At 42.6% G+C, this 16682-nt stretch overlaps 1 protein-coding gene across 1 annotated transcript in view; it reads left to right on the top strand.

Moving 5' to 3' along the window:
- Nucleotides 1-16189, top strand: part of LOC308463508 (uncharacterized protein) — a 37671-nt gene extending 21482 nt beyond the window's left edge. Inside the window, exons 8-14 of the mRNA XM_080981952.1 lie at nucleotides 4465-4882; nucleotides 7659-7778; nucleotides 9169-9225; nucleotides 11464-11601; nucleotides 12650-12772; nucleotides 13186-13748; nucleotides 14749-16189. Of these exons, the coding sequence (XP_080838078.1) occupies nucleotides 4465-4882; nucleotides 7659-7778; nucleotides 9169-9225; nucleotides 11464-11601; nucleotides 12650-12772; nucleotides 13186-13299 (970 nt within the window). The 3' untranslated portion in view covers nucleotides 13300-13748; nucleotides 14749-16189. The remainder of the gene's footprint in view (nucleotides 1-4464; nucleotides 4883-7658; nucleotides 7779-9168; nucleotides 9226-11463; nucleotides 11602-12649; nucleotides 12773-13185; nucleotides 13749-14748) is intronic.
- The last annotated feature ends 493 nt before the right edge of the window (nucleotides 16190-16682 follow it).

The raw sequence follows: 16682 nt of genomic DNA, 5'->3' as shown, positions 1-16682 counted from the left end.
CTTCTGAATGATTTAATAGAATTAGCGATCTTGGCTAACGATATTGGATGCTGTGTTAACTGTCTCACCAGGGAGTCATCTTCAGGGGTGGGATGGTGGAGGATACCTGCAAATGTGTCTTTGCACAGAAGATTTATATGCTATCATGCTCTCCCTGTCGACATCTGCCTACATCTTTCCAGCACAAACTGAAAATGCTTTTGTCTGGACAACCTTCTATCACATAACATCTTTCTGTTTTAGTGCTGCTAGTTTTTAATGTGTAAAATCTTCCAACCTCTGTGTGACATATTTTAATAATCTGTTTCACCTGTACATTTATGATTATACTGCACCTTGTTTTGTTTTGTTTTGTTTTTACTGCTTCTCCTGTTAGCTTCTCTGGGTTAAATACTAGAAGGAATGGCATATGTATTCTTATTAGGGATGGAGGGAAAATTTGATTCAGTTCACATTTAAAGCCTATCAAATTCACATTTTCCAAAATGATATAAGAACCAAAAACAAAAACAACCACTGTCATCCTTCAAAATTCACACTTTTCTAAATTTTGTGATGCACTTCTCCCCTCAAATAATGCTTATAAAAATGTATATATTAGGGAGAAATGTGCATTAAAATATTAGTGAAATTGCTATATAAAAATTTATTATGAGAATTTTTTTGCAAAAATCTGTACTTTAAAACTCATAAAAATGTGTATATTATGAGAAATTTGCACTAAAATGTTGCAATATTTTCATGAGTATTTAAAAAATAATAATTATCACAAATTGATGCACAAATGTGAACTGAAATTAATATTAGAATATAAGACACTGAGAGAACTGAAATGTACAAATCCATCCTTCTGTTGCAATCTCATGGATGGCACATTCCCACTAAATATGAGTTTATTTGTTGACATTAATGATTATTTGCTATGTTTGGTACAAATATGAACCTTGCGTTCCACTATGGAATATATAGACACCCATCATTCTTTCTTAAGCTTTCTATTATGATTATGATTTTATTATCTTGTAATTTTATTCTTCCTGCTTTTATGACTGTTCTTATTATTACTCTTAGCCTGATGTTATGTTTGCTTGCTTGCTTGTTTGTTTGTTTGAATAATAATAACAATAATAAAGATAAGATAAGAAAGAAAACAAAGTAGTTCAAAATAAGACATTCAAGATAGCTTGGGTCTCAATCTTCAGGTTTCAGATTGCCTATGTCATAAAGTAGCATCATTTTGTGGAACAGTTGGGATGGGGAGATAATAGAATCCCCCTCCCACCCACCCACCCACCAGAATGCTGTGCTGTGTGGAGGAGGACAAACTTGAACACATTCCAGGATTCCCAAAAAATAGACCAGAGGCAATTGTACTTCATCCAGCAGAGCTTTACTGCTACTGAAGGCAAATGAGCATAATGGTCAGAAATCCAATACATTCAGGATTGGCACATAAAAAATCCAGTTGCAGCACTTACAAAAACTTATAAACTTATAACAAGGCTAAAACCTAACACTAAGCATACTATGTACACAACGCCACATCAGAAGGAAGAGAGATAGAAAGTGAGTGAAAGCTCAGGCTCCTTCTGACCTCACTATTATAGTCAACATGACCTTGAGAGAAAGATAACAGAAGCAGTTTAAACTAGCTGTACTCAGTTTCTCAGAAGGGATAACCCAAACAACAGAAACCTTCTGCCTGTTTCTTTCACATAGAAAGAAACCTTCTAGAACACTCTTGAATTAATCAGAACAGGAAAAATCTCTACACATCAGATCCATTCTTTCTGTACTAAGAAATGCAAGATGTCCCACATAATTATGTTGTTGTCAAGCTGCATTGTTCTGGGGCACTAGAGAAATTTCAGCTTGGCCCTAGGCGGAATGAAGGAGACAGAGGAGGACTGGTGAGTCCCCTGCTGTTGAACTTTCCCCTGTCTCCTGAAAATAGTGAAAATTGCTCCTTTAGTCAGCACCAACTAAAGCAGTGAAAAAGGGGAATGGGCATCTTGCTACAGCACTTATTAAAAGAATTTCTCATGCTTTTCAACAAAAGAGCTTGATGCAAAGTCAAGTACAGAAAACAACCTCGAGTTCATGCACAGCTTGAATATTTTTCATGCAATAATATTTTGTAGAAAAAAATGGCCTGTGTCTTGGAGAGAAGCAGATTCGTGGAATGGCTACTTGGAACATGGTTTGGATTAGGAGGGGACACGGGTGGCACTATGGTTTAAACCACTGAGCTTCTTGGGCTTGCCAATCAGAAGGTTGGCAGTTCGAATCTCCACAATGGGGTGAGCTCCCGTTGCTCAGTCCCAGCTCCTGCCAACTTAGCAGTTCAAGAGCATGCCAGTGCAAGTACCACTGTGGTGAGAAGGTAAACGGTGTTTCCGTGCACTCTGGTTTTCGTCATGGTGTCCCATTGCACCAGAAGCGGTTTAGTCATGCTGGCCACATGACCTGGAAAGCTGTCTGTGGGCAAACACCAGCTCCCTTGGCCTGAAAGCGAGATGAGCGCCACACCCCATAGTCGCCTTTGACTGGACTTAACCATCCAGGGGTCCTTTACTCTCCCTTTTTTGCATCCTAAACTACTGAACACCTGTGCAGACATTTGGAAAGAGTGAAAAGGAAGGGTTGTCAAATATTCTTGTGAGGGTTGGTAAAATTTATGAACAGTTATTGTTGTTGTTTTTAAAACTTATTCTGAGAAGTTTCAGCTCACTTAAAGTTGAATGAGACTGTTGTTAGTTCATGTGGATGGATGAGGGAAGCAATGGACTAAGAGGAAGCAGGGAAGCCCAGACAATTCTAAAATATTGCTGTACTAGTAAAATCAGAGAACAAAACGAAGCAACCTTTAAGAATGATTGGAAAATGTTTGTAGATTATTTTAAAAATTATTGTAAACATGTGAGTACACTAGCAGGTTTGGAGTAAGTTCAGCAGTAAAAGTTATTTTGAAAATAAAGTTGGGAAAATAAGGTATAGATTAAATATAATATGCAGCAGCAAATGATAAACATGAGAAAACCATGGAAGGGTGGGGGGGAATTGATTTCTTAAGTGAATATTGGAAAATATTTGAAAAGAGTATTTTATTAGTGAAAAATCTTTTTAATTTTTTTTTTTTTAAATACTAAAATAATCTTAAACATTTTTTTTTTAAAAAATTAATCTACCGTTGTGTTCAAAATTCAAGAATGGCAAACTAAGGAAGGCCATTTTGCCAAATAGTCTCTAAGGAAGGACAAGATTTTTTGTAATAGCTCAGGAGGAGTTTTTAAAAAAGGAAATTTTCAAAAAATTGTCAGAAAATTATTTGTTGGGAAATTTTAGCTCAGCTGTAGTGGAATAATCAGTACAGGGTGCTGAATACTAGCTATGATAATTAACTAAAGAATTTTCAATCAAATTAAATTGTCTGTTAATACCTTGATCACAACAATGGCAGAAGGTATGGGGGCATTCAGTACTATCAATATTGTGAACTTTCTGATAAGAAACTCAACAGACATCTGTCAGCTGACCCTCACTACAAGTTTTTAAGTGAAAAGAGCATGTAAATTGACAGTTGGAAAAAGGATCTTATTGTGCTAACAATTCTTCTGCAGGGAGGAAGAACACCTGGAAACTTATTTTGAAGATATTACAGCTTTGACTTCACTTACAATAACTTGGTTAAGAATGGATGGCTGCAATGTTTCCAGGGCCTGTGTAAGGAAGCACAGGTGGTTTGTGCTGGTAGATGATGTGACCACATCTTGAATAGGTTCTGCCTGAAACTGAATAAATACCACCCCACTTCCATTTTATTCTCAGCATCCCATTCACCCTGGCAGGCTGAGAAGAAGCTCATCAAGAAGTGCTGTGTAAGTACAGTTTGACTGAGTTAAATGAATTTGGGTGTGTGTGCTTGATTTGATCCAGGGCTCAGTTCTGAAAAGCTTGAAGGAATAACAGGGTGCTTGTGATAACCAGTACAAAGGGCTACCCTCAAGTGAATGCACCCACAACAGTTGTGCTTACTCGAGTAGGTGTTCAAGTTTCTAAGCAGTTATAGCTTCCGTGCAGGGTGATTCTCTCTCAGTGAGTCTTCGTGGCTCAACAGCAGACCTGGTGGGAAAGGAGAACTGGAGGTGGAAGTGTTAAATGCCTAGGCACAAGGTCTATAGGGCCAGGGCATCTTCAACCTCCCCCCCACCAAGTCTTTGGGATGGGGCTGGGTAACCCCAATCTTGAGGGGGCGGAAGAGGCCAAGCCCTTCCACCCAGCTCGTCCCGTCCATCCTCCTCTCTCTTACCTTCCAATGTTGGGCACAATTTGATGCCTCTGGCTGTGTGTGTGTGTGTGTGTGTGTGTTAATAATACCTTTATTGTCAATGTACAACCTGTGTACAATGAAATTAAATAAAACAGAGAAGTAAGATGGTAGAGTAGCAGCTGCAGGAACATTAGTATTTCCTCTTCCTCAGACCATTCAGCCCTTCATGCTTCCTCTAAGTTCTTTGTCTTCCTTCTTTCACACTCTGTCCTCTTTCACACCTGGTTGTTCACATCCTCCTCTTGCTTCCATTTCCACCCCTCCATTTTACAGCCTCAGTTCATTTATTTGTTGATGAGGGTTGTTTTTACAGACATCTCAGAGAAGGCAACAGATCCAGCAGCGATGGCTAACAGAACCATAGTGTTCCTTCCCCCAAATTGTAACAACATAAACCAGGCAGGCCAGGGGGCCTCAAATACTGTTCTCCAACTACCAGAGACAGCTCTCTATGGAGGTCAGCAGCTTGGAGGCCCTGATAACCAGCCTCAGCAGAACGGGCAGGTGGGAGCCATGGAGAAACTCCGCTATGTAGAGACCAAATCTCTGGGGGTAAGTGAAATTGAGATTTGCTTATGTTCAGTGGTTTCCCTGCAAGACTGATGTCAGTGCAGAAAAGACTAATCTTATCAACAGGTTCAAGAGGGTAATGCAAAGGATGGTCTCAATTATTCTCTTACCCAATGTGGATTTGTTAGATGTATTTAACAATGTTTGGGCTGGCTGGGTGACTTATTCAATGGAATATTTAAGTAAAGAGTATTACTGATGAACTAGTCCCTGGCAAATGGCAATGCAAAGTGTTCAGTTTACAAGAAGACAATATTCCTCTACAAATCAGAGGAGAAGACAGTATGTAAACGACTTAAAGCAGGGGTATATCTACAAGAATAAAGGTGAGACAATAAGTAGTCTATTCACACATACATAGTTAATACCCCCAGTCCCACTAATACAAAAAATCTCTATAGAAACTTACCTGTCCCCATCTGCATGTTTCCATTGGGAGGAGCATAGAAAGAGCATGATATCCTTCAGTTGGTTAAACCTCCTTAGGATACATGGTGGTGGAATTTAAAGACATAGCGGCGGAAAGCCCACAAACACAGCTGCATGTTATTACATGAATCCTGCAAATTCTAATGTTGAATTTAATTAGTGTATTGAGTTTATAAATATACTTGGACTCCATCTGGGAAAGTAATCTGGACACATTAACATTAACGAGTGAGCTGAAGATATGTGCTTTACAACAAAAAAGTGAAAGACATCACAAGCGTGGTTTTGTTCAATGAAGTGTTCAACCAGCGGAGCCTCTCTGATTTTGCCTCTAATGTGGGATCAGTGTTCTAAAATACGAGTCTTAACAGGGCAGGTAGAGGCATCAATGTATATCAACGGACAAGAGCATTCAATTAAATAAATCACATTTCTGGCACCACAGTTAGTGAACCCATTTGTTTCAGAATTGTGGAACTGTTAGGGACATAGCCTTACTTCACAAAGTGATGACACTACTCCTTGCTTTAAAGGAGAAGAATATAAATAATGTTGTCAGCCAGTGGAAAAACAGGGTGTTATGTGGGGTGTGTTTGAACCCACATTTGTGTCCAGCACTCATGTGTATTCCCCAAGAGGTTTAGGAACTTTTGCTGGAATGCAATGTTTTTCTGCTATAAATGTGTTTACCCTTAACCTTATGTACCATAAAGAAGTTCATACACCAGGAAATAAACAAAGATTGATTTATTAATTTAAATTAATGTGACAGTATATGGGTGTTGCTTTCAGACAGCAGAGTTACACAATAAGTGGGCAGCAAATCACATAGCATATGCATCTTGATCTTGAGAGCAAATAGGATCCCTAACTATCCCCAAAACCTCAAGAGTGGGCATGACAATTTGCCATGGTATCCATACTATGAAGAAAAAGCAATGCATACCTTATCCTGAGGCCTAATCAAACACAAAGTCAGAGATCAGAAATCTGTGCCTCCTGCAAGAGTTAAGCTCTTCCCTTAAAATTCTGCACAAGCCATCCACACACAAAAATATCTCTCATTCTTTTGGTCTGTGTTCAGTGAAGCATACAACTGATCCTTGATATCATTGAGAAGCAAAGATGGGGTCCTGGTGTAGCTTTCAGCTACCCAACCACTGAAAACCTGGGGTTTAAGGGTTTTTTGGGGGGGGGGGTTGAACCAATGTTCAAAAAAGAAGGTTCTTTTTGGATGAGTGTCCTTTATTCCTTTATGACAGTGCTTTTCAACCAGTGTGCCATGGCACCCTGGGGTGCCTTGAATGATGGTCATGGGTGCCACGGGCAACACTGGCCTCTGTCCTTCTTTCCTTACCTGCCTCCTCTGATGCCCTCTCACTTCTCTGCCTCCCAAAGGCTTGTGCAGCTGTTTGTTGCAACAGCCCTGGCTATGAGCTCTGCAAGCGAATGGTGCCTCAGGGAGGCACCTCTGTTTTCAGCTCAGAGACCAAGGGTGGCAGCTAGGGGAGAGGAGAGGAGGCTGAGGGAAGACTCCACAAGGGAGGGTGTTTGAAAAAGGGTGAGAGGCTGCCAGCTCTGCAGGCAAGGGGTGACATAACTGGGCTCTTGAGCCCCACAGGGGTGCTGCAGAAAGAATGCAGTTGGTCAAGAGAGCCATGGACTCAAAAAGGTTGAAAACTTCTGCTTTATGCCATTGTTTATATCCAAGTTTCTGCCTGTTTGCTATTTTGTTTACCTTTGGAGGAAGATTCAATGCAAAACCCCATTCTTTCCTACAGGAGGTAATAGTTGAACATTACTAGTAACACAGCATAGGAGCCAATGCCCGGGGGCCGATTTCTTTTTGCCCCCACCCCCAATAAAATATTTGAGGGGGCTGCCCCCCAGTTGATGGGCATTGCCATTCAAATGTTGTGCATGCAACTTTATGTGGGGTGGAGCTTACCTCCCCCCCCCAAAAAAAGGTTGGCACCCCTGTAACACAGAATTTGTGTGCTGATATTTACATTAAGTGTTACAAGGTCAGGATATCTACTCATACCTTCCAGGGCATGTTTAAAATAAAGATTAGTAACCAGGGTTAAAGGTAGCTCCATGATGGGGGTCTCTTTATATCAAATTATGCCACATTCATTGATGCCACGAGCTACAGGAATAAACCATAGAAAAGGTTCAAATTATCAGACACCATTACAAGGACTTAGAGGAGGATATTCCTCACACAATCTAGGGCAGCTTGAAGTCATTATTCAGGGGTTTGGGTTTTTTACCTCTTATCAGGGCTCAGGAAACTGTTTGATCTTGTTTGTGTAATTTTCTCTCCCAGGTTATCCAGATCATGATTGGATTGGTACACATTGGCTTTGGGGCTGTCTCCCTTGTCCTTTTACCTTACCATAGGGTTTTTGCTGCTCTTGGAGGTTATCCATTCTGGGCTGGACTATTTGTAAGTAGTTGGTTATTTGTCTTTGAGGACCAGTCTGTTTCAGTGTCCATGGTCATGAAATTTAGGGCTGCATACATAGCATACATTTAATTCACATTTAAAGCACATCCTCCACACACGCCCAACCATCCTAAATTGTAGTTTAAGGGTGCTAGGAATTGTAGCTCCATGCAGGGTAAACTACAGTTCCCATTTTTCGGGGGGGGGGTGCTTTAGGTGTATGATGTGTGCACACAGCTTTGACCTTGGAGAGGAAGTCTCCATTATGTTCCTATTCAATTGCTGACTTTTTTTGTATTGAGAACTAATAGCTAGTAAATAAGTCATAATCTCTCTCTCTCTCATGCATGTGTGTGCACACACACATATCCTTATAGTTCTGCGAAATGGAATAGACATAGATGAAGGAAATGTGCTCATGCAGGAAACCTGCTTGCCTCCACCCCAGTGGTGTCCCCAAAAGCATTTACTCTTTCATGTAGAAGTGAAGTCTGTAGGCTGGAGTCAACTAAGCTATTGCACTAGTGGAAGCCAGTGTCAGGATTCATACTGGCACAATGAGACTTCCTTCGCTCTCCACCTTCCCATGCCTCCACCCTCCCCAGATTTGCTCAAAAAGGTGACAATAACCCCCTGAACAGTGCAGGGGAGCAAGAGAGGAGGGGTTGTTCTGTCTGGCAAGCAGAAATGCTTTGCTAAGACCTCTGAGACCCCTATTCCCTTCACAGACCTACAGTTCCCACTGTTCCATGGGAAGAGGAACTGATTGTTAAACCACTCGGAGAATTGTAGCTCTGTGCACCACACCCTTAACTCTCAGCTCCCTTGACAAGCTGCAGTTCCCAGGAGTCTTTGACAGAGGGGCATGACTATTTAAAGCGACTATAACACAGCTTTAAATATATATAGTGCAGATTGAAACCAAGTTGTACTATCCCGGGAGGGCTTTCCCAAGAAATGTAGAAAGTTTTTTAGTTCCATTTGTTTACCAAAAGCAATGCTTTTGGTTGAGGCAGGTAAGTCATCATGCCCCATCCAGGAAAACTTGGGCAAAGCCTTTGCAGCAATGGTGCTTAGTTCTCTGCATAGGACTGCAAAGGACTGGCACACATGGTTCAACAGGAAGAGGGGAATCTTATGTCAAAGCCGTATTCACATGTTCAAGAACATTTTAATTAAAACCAATGAACAAATCTCCTTGTCAGTTTTCAATGCATTTATGTTGGAGAGATAGTCAGAAAGCCAATAGTTGGCTGTTCTTTGGTAAAAGAAGAAAATATTCTATTATCTGACATCAGTCCCAAAGCACTGAGATGTTGGGACTAAGGAAAATGTTGTTGTTTTTTAGTGAACAACCCAAATGATCTTTTCTTTTTCTTCTCCTGAATAGTTCATTGTTTCTGGATCCCTGGCTGTGTCAACTGAGAAATATCTTAATACAAGCCTGGTGAGATACACACCATTCCCTCCTCGTTTGTGTTGCTGTATAAACAAACAAATAACTTAGCCTTCTTGTTACATGTCTGGGTATATGGCCCCCTCCAGACTGATTTTTTTATTGCAGGTGGTTCTGCAGCATGGTTTTGCCATAATAATAGTGTATTAGCGGTGGGTTTATTCTGCATGAGTTTGTTCTGTGGTGCTTCCCTAATGCTATTACACTATTGCCGTCTGAATGGCTATAGCATAGCAAAAGCAGGACAAAAGTAAACCAGAACACCTGCAGTATAAAAAGTTGTAGGATGTCAGCAGGAAGTTACAAGATATGCACTGATCGGAAACGATACGGTCTGACTTCTCAAAACATTTGCACGTGCAAACATGTGAAAGCAGGATCACGTGTGACCCAACAGCATCATGAGAACAAATAATAACGAATGTGCAATTGAAAGGTTCTCTGGAGGGGCACTAGAGTAACTGTCTACACTATTCTGATGTGCATTTATCGTAAATCAAAGCAGCCTGTAAGACTGGTGCTCGAGATCGGCAACCAACCTAGAACAGAGGGTAGCCGAGGCTCCTTCAAGTAACACCTCTTGATCCCAATCCTGGCTGGAAGGTGCTACCATGAGATTCAAAGTGGGGGTGTTGTTCCAGGGCCCAGACCCCTTGCTGCCTGAGCACCAGAGCAGCTCTTAGAAGAGTCTGTGGCTTGATCCACTGGTGGAGGAAGAGGGGTGCAGGAGGAGCGCACCGCCCCCGACAGCGATATCCCGGTGGGGTGCCATCATGGCTGCCCCCCCGCGCTGGGCACCCCACCCCTGCAGGCGGCGCGTAACGCCCCCGGGACATGCGTCAACCCCCTGCAGGCGGCGCCACGCCCCGGGACATGCATCATGCTCCCAGGATGCACGCCAGCCATACTCCCGCCTGCTCTCCACCCCCACCCCGATGCTGGAGCATAAAGCTCCACCACTGGCTTGATCCTCAGTGCCGTGCCATCTGGCACTGCAGCTCCCTAGGAAATCACAGAAAAGGTGGCAGCCCATTGAGGGATAGCTTCTCTGTCACTTCTCTCCTGCTTTGGGTTACCCAACTTTTTAAAAGTGCCCTTATGCAGCATCAGCATACTCTTTCCATCCGTCAATGCGAATTGCAGTGCAAACCTAACCACATCTACTTAGAAGTAGATTGAATTGAATTCAACTGGACTTGCTGCCAGATAAGTGGGGTTCTAAATCCTAAATACATCCAGCAGAACTAAAGTAAATCAGGTGGTAATCGTGGGGGGGCATAAAAGCCTGGTAGAGTTTACAGGGGCTAAGAATGTCAACCGTTGCTTGCTGGCTACATGGTAGAGGGGAGCACGACGTGGCAATTTGTTATGTAGAACACATGCCCTCCTTGCTTGCCTAGCTACACACACAGACCTCAGTCCTTGAAGTACTGCTGTTTGAGGGTTTTCTGAAACACTTTTGCAGACATCCCTTTGCAAGTTCTCATACCTGCGAACTATGCATCTACTTCAACCTCCTACAATGTAGGAATGTGCAGCTGTCCCATATGGGGATTGAACCTGCAACCTTGGTGTTATCAGCACCATGATCTCTAACTAACTCAGCTATCCTGGCACATCAAATCCAGTTTCATAGACTCAGACTGGATCTAGACACATCAAAGAAGCATTTCAGTTAAACGCGTTGCAAATTTTGTATGAGAAATCTGGTTAACAAAAACGGGACTCCACAGCCCCATCTAGTGTTAGAATGCATAAACAACACATATAAAGCGTTTTTTCTTTGGCCGTGTAGCTGAGTCCTCAGTTATAGTACCCTCCATGTCTGCCCAGGGGCTTCTTTCCTTCCCTTGCACCTCCAGTTTCAACTTAGTTCATGTTCTGTTCACCTAGCAATTATGGAAACTACTTTCAGGTGAAGTTTAGAGATTTTTGAACTAATTCAGTGAACTTCATTTGACTGAACTAGTTCATTCCAAACTTCAGTACAAATACAAACAATAGGAAGCCTGTACAGTTTTGTGTGGTTGACAGATCCTTCACACTGCTTCAGATGGGTCTTTAGATTTCTATTTCCTCTGATTTAAACCTCAGTTCAGCTTGAACTCAGGCCTCTTGCAAAACAGGTATTTCTCTTCACATCATTTGGGTATGACTCTCTTCATTAGACTATTTGCCTTTGAAGATGGACCTCTGTTTTCGGGTCTCCTGATTCATTGTATCTTTCAGGTGAAATGCAGTGTGGGAATGAACATCACAAGTTCTATAATGGCATTAGTTGGCATCATGCTCTATTTGACGGAGCTGTGCCTAAATTCTGTTCGTAAAAATTGTGATCATCTTAATCAGGACAAATATTATTGTGAGGTAAGTGAACAAGTTCCAAAAAATGTTGACATTGTGGGCAAAATCTTTAGAAAGGGAGAGAAACCCAGAGCCACCTTGAGCTTTGCTTGTGCTGCAAGCAGTTCCCACATCAAGGGACCAGCCTCTGGGAATTCTAGGAATTGTAGCTCTTTGGGAAGACAAACAACTCTCAGCACCCTTAAAAAAAACTTCCTGGGATTCTTTGGGTAAGGTGTGATGGTTTAAAGTAGGATGGTACTGCTTTAAATGTATAGTGCTGATAGCGTCTTTGTTTTTTGACACAGTAACTCCCAGATATTCTCTTTAAAGGTAAAGGTAAAGGGACCCCTGACCATTAAGTCTAGTTGTGACCGACTCTGGGGTTGCGGCGCTCATCTTGCTTTATTGGCTGAGGGAGCCGGTGTACAGCTTCCGGGTCATGTGGCCAGCATGACTAAGCCGCTTCTGGTGAACCAGAGCAGCGCTAAAGATATTCTCTTTAGCTGCTTCTTTTGAAAAGAAAGTGTGAGGCAAATGTCAACGATACAGAAGGGTCAATAGCAAAACTAATATGTGTAGCTTAAGTGGACTTTTTTCTGATTCACCTGCCATACAACCTGATAATAAATCAATCAGAATGTACACTGGATAGTTCTTCTGTGTTCTATCCTCTATTAGCAGCCTTCATGCAGGTGGCAAGGCACACATGAGGTTTTTAGCCTTATGTGTGCACCACACGTATCGGGGCCTTCTAAATCCTATTCACTGTATGCCTGGAGATTTGCTTTGTGAGGCTGCAAAATGCAAACATACTAAGAAGGTCCCAGCTGCACAGCCCTGTTTCTTACTGTGTTATATTCAAAGAGGCAGATGTATGTCAGTATGACCTCTTGCCCAAACAATTCTAAATAGTCGTCGCCACTGCCTCCAACTCTTCTCCACATGAATTTTTCACTGGTGTTGTCAGGTCAGAATTTTTCTTATGAGCTGCGTTGAAACCACTGAGATGATTTTCTAGTACCCAGAGCTGTGTCCGTGTTGTCATGTCACCTGCTCCTCTGCTTTGCAGCTAAGCTACCAAATAGGTACTGGTCTCGGAATCCTCCTCTTCTTGTTCACCTCCCTGGAGTTCTGCATTGCAGTTTCCACAACACATTTTGGCTGCCTGGCCGTCTGCTGTAACAATGAGAGGGTAAGCATTGGAAAGCCTTGCTCAGAAATTAAGCAGATCATATTGAAAATATGGTACAGAGGAGATATTGACTCGTGGGGTTTAGAAATGCCTTCAGGCTCCCATGCGATCCTTTGCAGCTGTCTTGGAATCGCCAGCTGTTATCTACAGTAGAGGACCATGGTTCTGGACCACGAGTCTGATGGAGCCTAGGAAGTCTTCTGTTCCTTATTCATGCACCCCCCATGTACAGCAATAGCATTTGATATGGCTGCAAAAGGCTTGAATGACCCTGTTCCTTATCAGTGTGGTATCAGCTGCACTGGTAGAGTTCAGCTACAGAGGGCTTTAAGAATTTAGAGCAATTGTTTAGATCATGGTGACATGGAAAAAAAGGACACCATCATAACCATGTATGTTTGTGTGTGTTTCAGGCCATAACTTTCATGCAGTACACCATCTATCAAGGTGGTATGAATTCTGCTGAAGGCAACCCTGCTCCTCCAGCCTCCAGTGCTACACTTTCTTCCAAGGAAGAGGCTTGCTAAAGAACCCAAGAGAAAAGTGATCAAAGATATCACTTCCAAGAAGCCAGGAAGTGAAATATTATTGATGTATTAACTCCCCCCCCCCCCCATAAATATATCTATCCACCCAGGCTATGTGCTGTCGCTGCAATTTTTAGTAGATTACCCAATTTGATTAATAGTCTAAAATGTTAGGGTATGGAATTACCACAGATGTTGGAGTGGGGGTTGCACACCTGATTATTATTATGATTATTATGATTATTGAATTTATATATTGCTTTATACCTGCAGGTCTCGGGGCGGTTTACAAAATAAAATCAAAATATAAAACCACAAAATCCATAATCAAAATTAAAACAACCACCCAATAACCCCCACCCCCCCACACATTTTAAAAGGGCATAAGATGTCAATCAAATCAACCAAAGGCCTGGTTAAAAAGGAACGTTTTTGCCTGGCGCCTAAAGGTGTGTAATGAAGGCGGCAGGTGAACTTCTCTGGGGAGAGCATTCCACAGACGGGGAGCCACTGCAGAGAAGGCCCATTCTCCTGTTGCCACCCTCCGAACCTCTCAAGGAGGCGGTACATCAAGGAGGACCTCAGAAGATGATCTCAGGGTCCTGGTAGGTTCATATGGAAAGAGGCGGTCTTTGAGGTATTGCAGTTCTGAGCTGTTTAAGGCGTTATAGGTCGTGTAACCCCATCAATATAACCCCATCAAGAGCAGGCAATCTCCCACCCATCCGGTCTAGGGAACCACCCACTAACAGTCCCTCAGTCTTATCTGGATTGAGTTTCAGTTTGTTGGCTCTCATCCAGTCCATTATCAAGGCAAGTCACTGGTCCAGCACTTCCACTGCCTCACCTGCAGATGTAAAGAAGAAATAGAGCTGAGTGTTATCAGCGTACTGCTGACAACATACTCCCCATCCAGCGGTTTTATGTAGATGTTAAACAACATTGGAGATAGGATTGAGCGCTGCAGAATCCCACATTGAAGGTTCCATGGGGTTGAAAAGCATTCCCCAAGCAACACCCTCTGGGAATGACCATCCAAGTAGGGCTGGAACCACCGCAAAGCAGTGCCACCCACCCCTACTTCGGACAGCCACTCTAGAAGGATATCATGGTCAATGGTATCAAAAGCCGCTGAGAGGTCGAGGAGAATTAACAGGGACATGTTTCCCTTGTCTCTCTCAACAGACGTCATCATACAGGGTGACCAAAGCAGTTTCTGTGCCCAAACTGGGCCTAAACCCTGATTGAAATGGATCCAGAAAATCAGTTTCTTCCAAAAGCACCTGGATCTGGTCTGCGACCACTCGCTCCAGAACCTTGCTCAGGAAAGGGAGATTAGCAACTGCTCGAAAGTTACTTAGGTTTTCCAAATCCAGGGAAGGCTTCTTAAGGATTGGTTTTACCACTGCCTCCTTCAAACAGGCAGGGACCACCCCCTCTCATAAAGAGGGATTGATCACCTCCCTGGCCCTGCCAGCTGTTCCCTCCCTGCTGGTTTTTATCAGCCAAGAGGAGCAAAGGTCTGGAGCGCAAGTGGTTGCCCTGACCAATCCGAGCACCTTGTCCACATCCTCGAGCCTTACCAACTGAAACTCATCCAACACAAGAGGACTAGACTATGCTCTGGACACCCCATGAGATTCATCTGCTATAACAGCAGATTCATGGTCTTAGTGGATGCAAGCAATTTTATCCTCAAAATGCCTTGCAAACAAGTCACAGCGAACTACCGTTGGTTCTCCCAGCCTGTAAAAGGCCCCGTACAACCCGAAAAAGCTCTGCCAGGCGACTTGATGAGGATGCAATGGAGGCAGCTCCACTGATGAGCTCTCCTTAGATTTAGTCTCAAGTTAAGACCACTCTGTCTTGACATGGATCTCTCTTCAGGTTCTCTTGAATGGTCTCCATTGTCTCTTTCTTTCCTGAACTCATCAAAGCTAATGGGCAGCAGCATGGAGAGCGCCAAAGGAACTTCAGCCACCATTAGTCACTAGACACTGCACAACTAGCAGCAATGGAGAATGTAGTTCTTATGGTGCTGCCATATATCTAGGGCCTAACAAAGGGTGTTTTACCTGTGGAGCCCTCCACACCATATAGAAGCATCCAGGGGATTAAGGAACCTACCTTTCCCATGACTCCTGGCAGCCCTCAATGCTGCAAACTATGCTCTCCCAGGTCCACCAAGTCCAGGTAAACAGAGAAAGGTGTTTGGAGAGAGGGCTTAAGTTGGGGCACAGCAATGGAGGCCTGATTCACACTAGACACAATTTAGGGCCCACATTATGTTGTCTGAAGGACATTAAAAACAAAAACAAAACCTGATCCATTCTCAAGTTATTTCTGGGAAGGACTGTGGAACTATCTAGACTACTAATTAAAAAGCTTTCAATCACTGTTTAAGATTCCCCTGATTCACTGGCTAGTAGAACTTAAAGATGTTGCATATTCTTAATACATTCAACATCTGTAGGTTTTTGGGAACGTGTAGGATTGAACCCAGACATTTTTATACAGTTTTAATATGAGCACTTAAAAAACAAACAACTGGGGGTGGCTGCTGATACCATGTTAAAGATATCTCCCTCCTTCTGCTGCATTGTATAGAATACATGCCCTAAACTGTTCCTTGTTTTTTGCATCAACTAAAAGTGAAGAATGATTTTTTTCTCTTTCAAGAACTATTGTTTTATTCGTATGCAAATATATGCAGATATATGAATGGCTGAACACAATACCATACTATTTCACTTGCAGACTTTCCACAGGCAAGAAGAGGATGCTACACTAGGTGGACCATTGGCCTGATCCAGCAGCCGCCTCTTATGTTCTTATGTGCCCATACAAAATGTTTATCCATGCAGCTTTTTCAATAAAATGGTGGAATGGTTTTCCTGCCTTTTGATGAGTACATTTGCCAAATGAAAGTATTTGGGCTCATGTTCACATCTCTGTGAACGTTAAGTGTGCACAGAACAATGTATTAAACTGTTTAACATGTACATATGGGCTCTCCTTATGGGCAGGGTCTTGTTAACTCTTGCTCTCCCAGACTCCTTCTCCAAGATCTTGCAGCTGGGCCAGCATCCTTTTAGTTCAGTCACAAGAGAAGGGATTTATACAGTATGTAGCTAGTTTAAGATGCTGCTCTGTTGCAATTCTCTGCTGCAGACTAGCTTAGCCAGGTGCCTTAGATCTGAGTCTAATGCACTAGAAAACTTTTCTTGGGTTACCGTAAACAAAAAACCCCAGACGTTTTGCCACATTTAAAAAATCTGCCCGGATAGAAATTTTAATCCTGAAAAAGAGGACGTGTCTGGAAAAAAGGAAAACATATGGCAACCCTACGTTCCATTCACTTGCTTTCACCTTTAAGCTTCCTG

Source organism: Podarcis pityusensis (assembly GCF_964106645.2).
Source record: "Podarcis pityusensis genome assembly, chromosome: 1".
Taxonomy (NCBI): Eukaryota; Metazoa; Chordata; class Lepidosauria; order Squamata; family Lacertidae; genus Podarcis; species Podarcis pityusensis.
The sequence above is the reverse complement of the archived record's forward strand: the minus strand, read 5'-3'. Positions and strand labels throughout refer to the sequence as shown.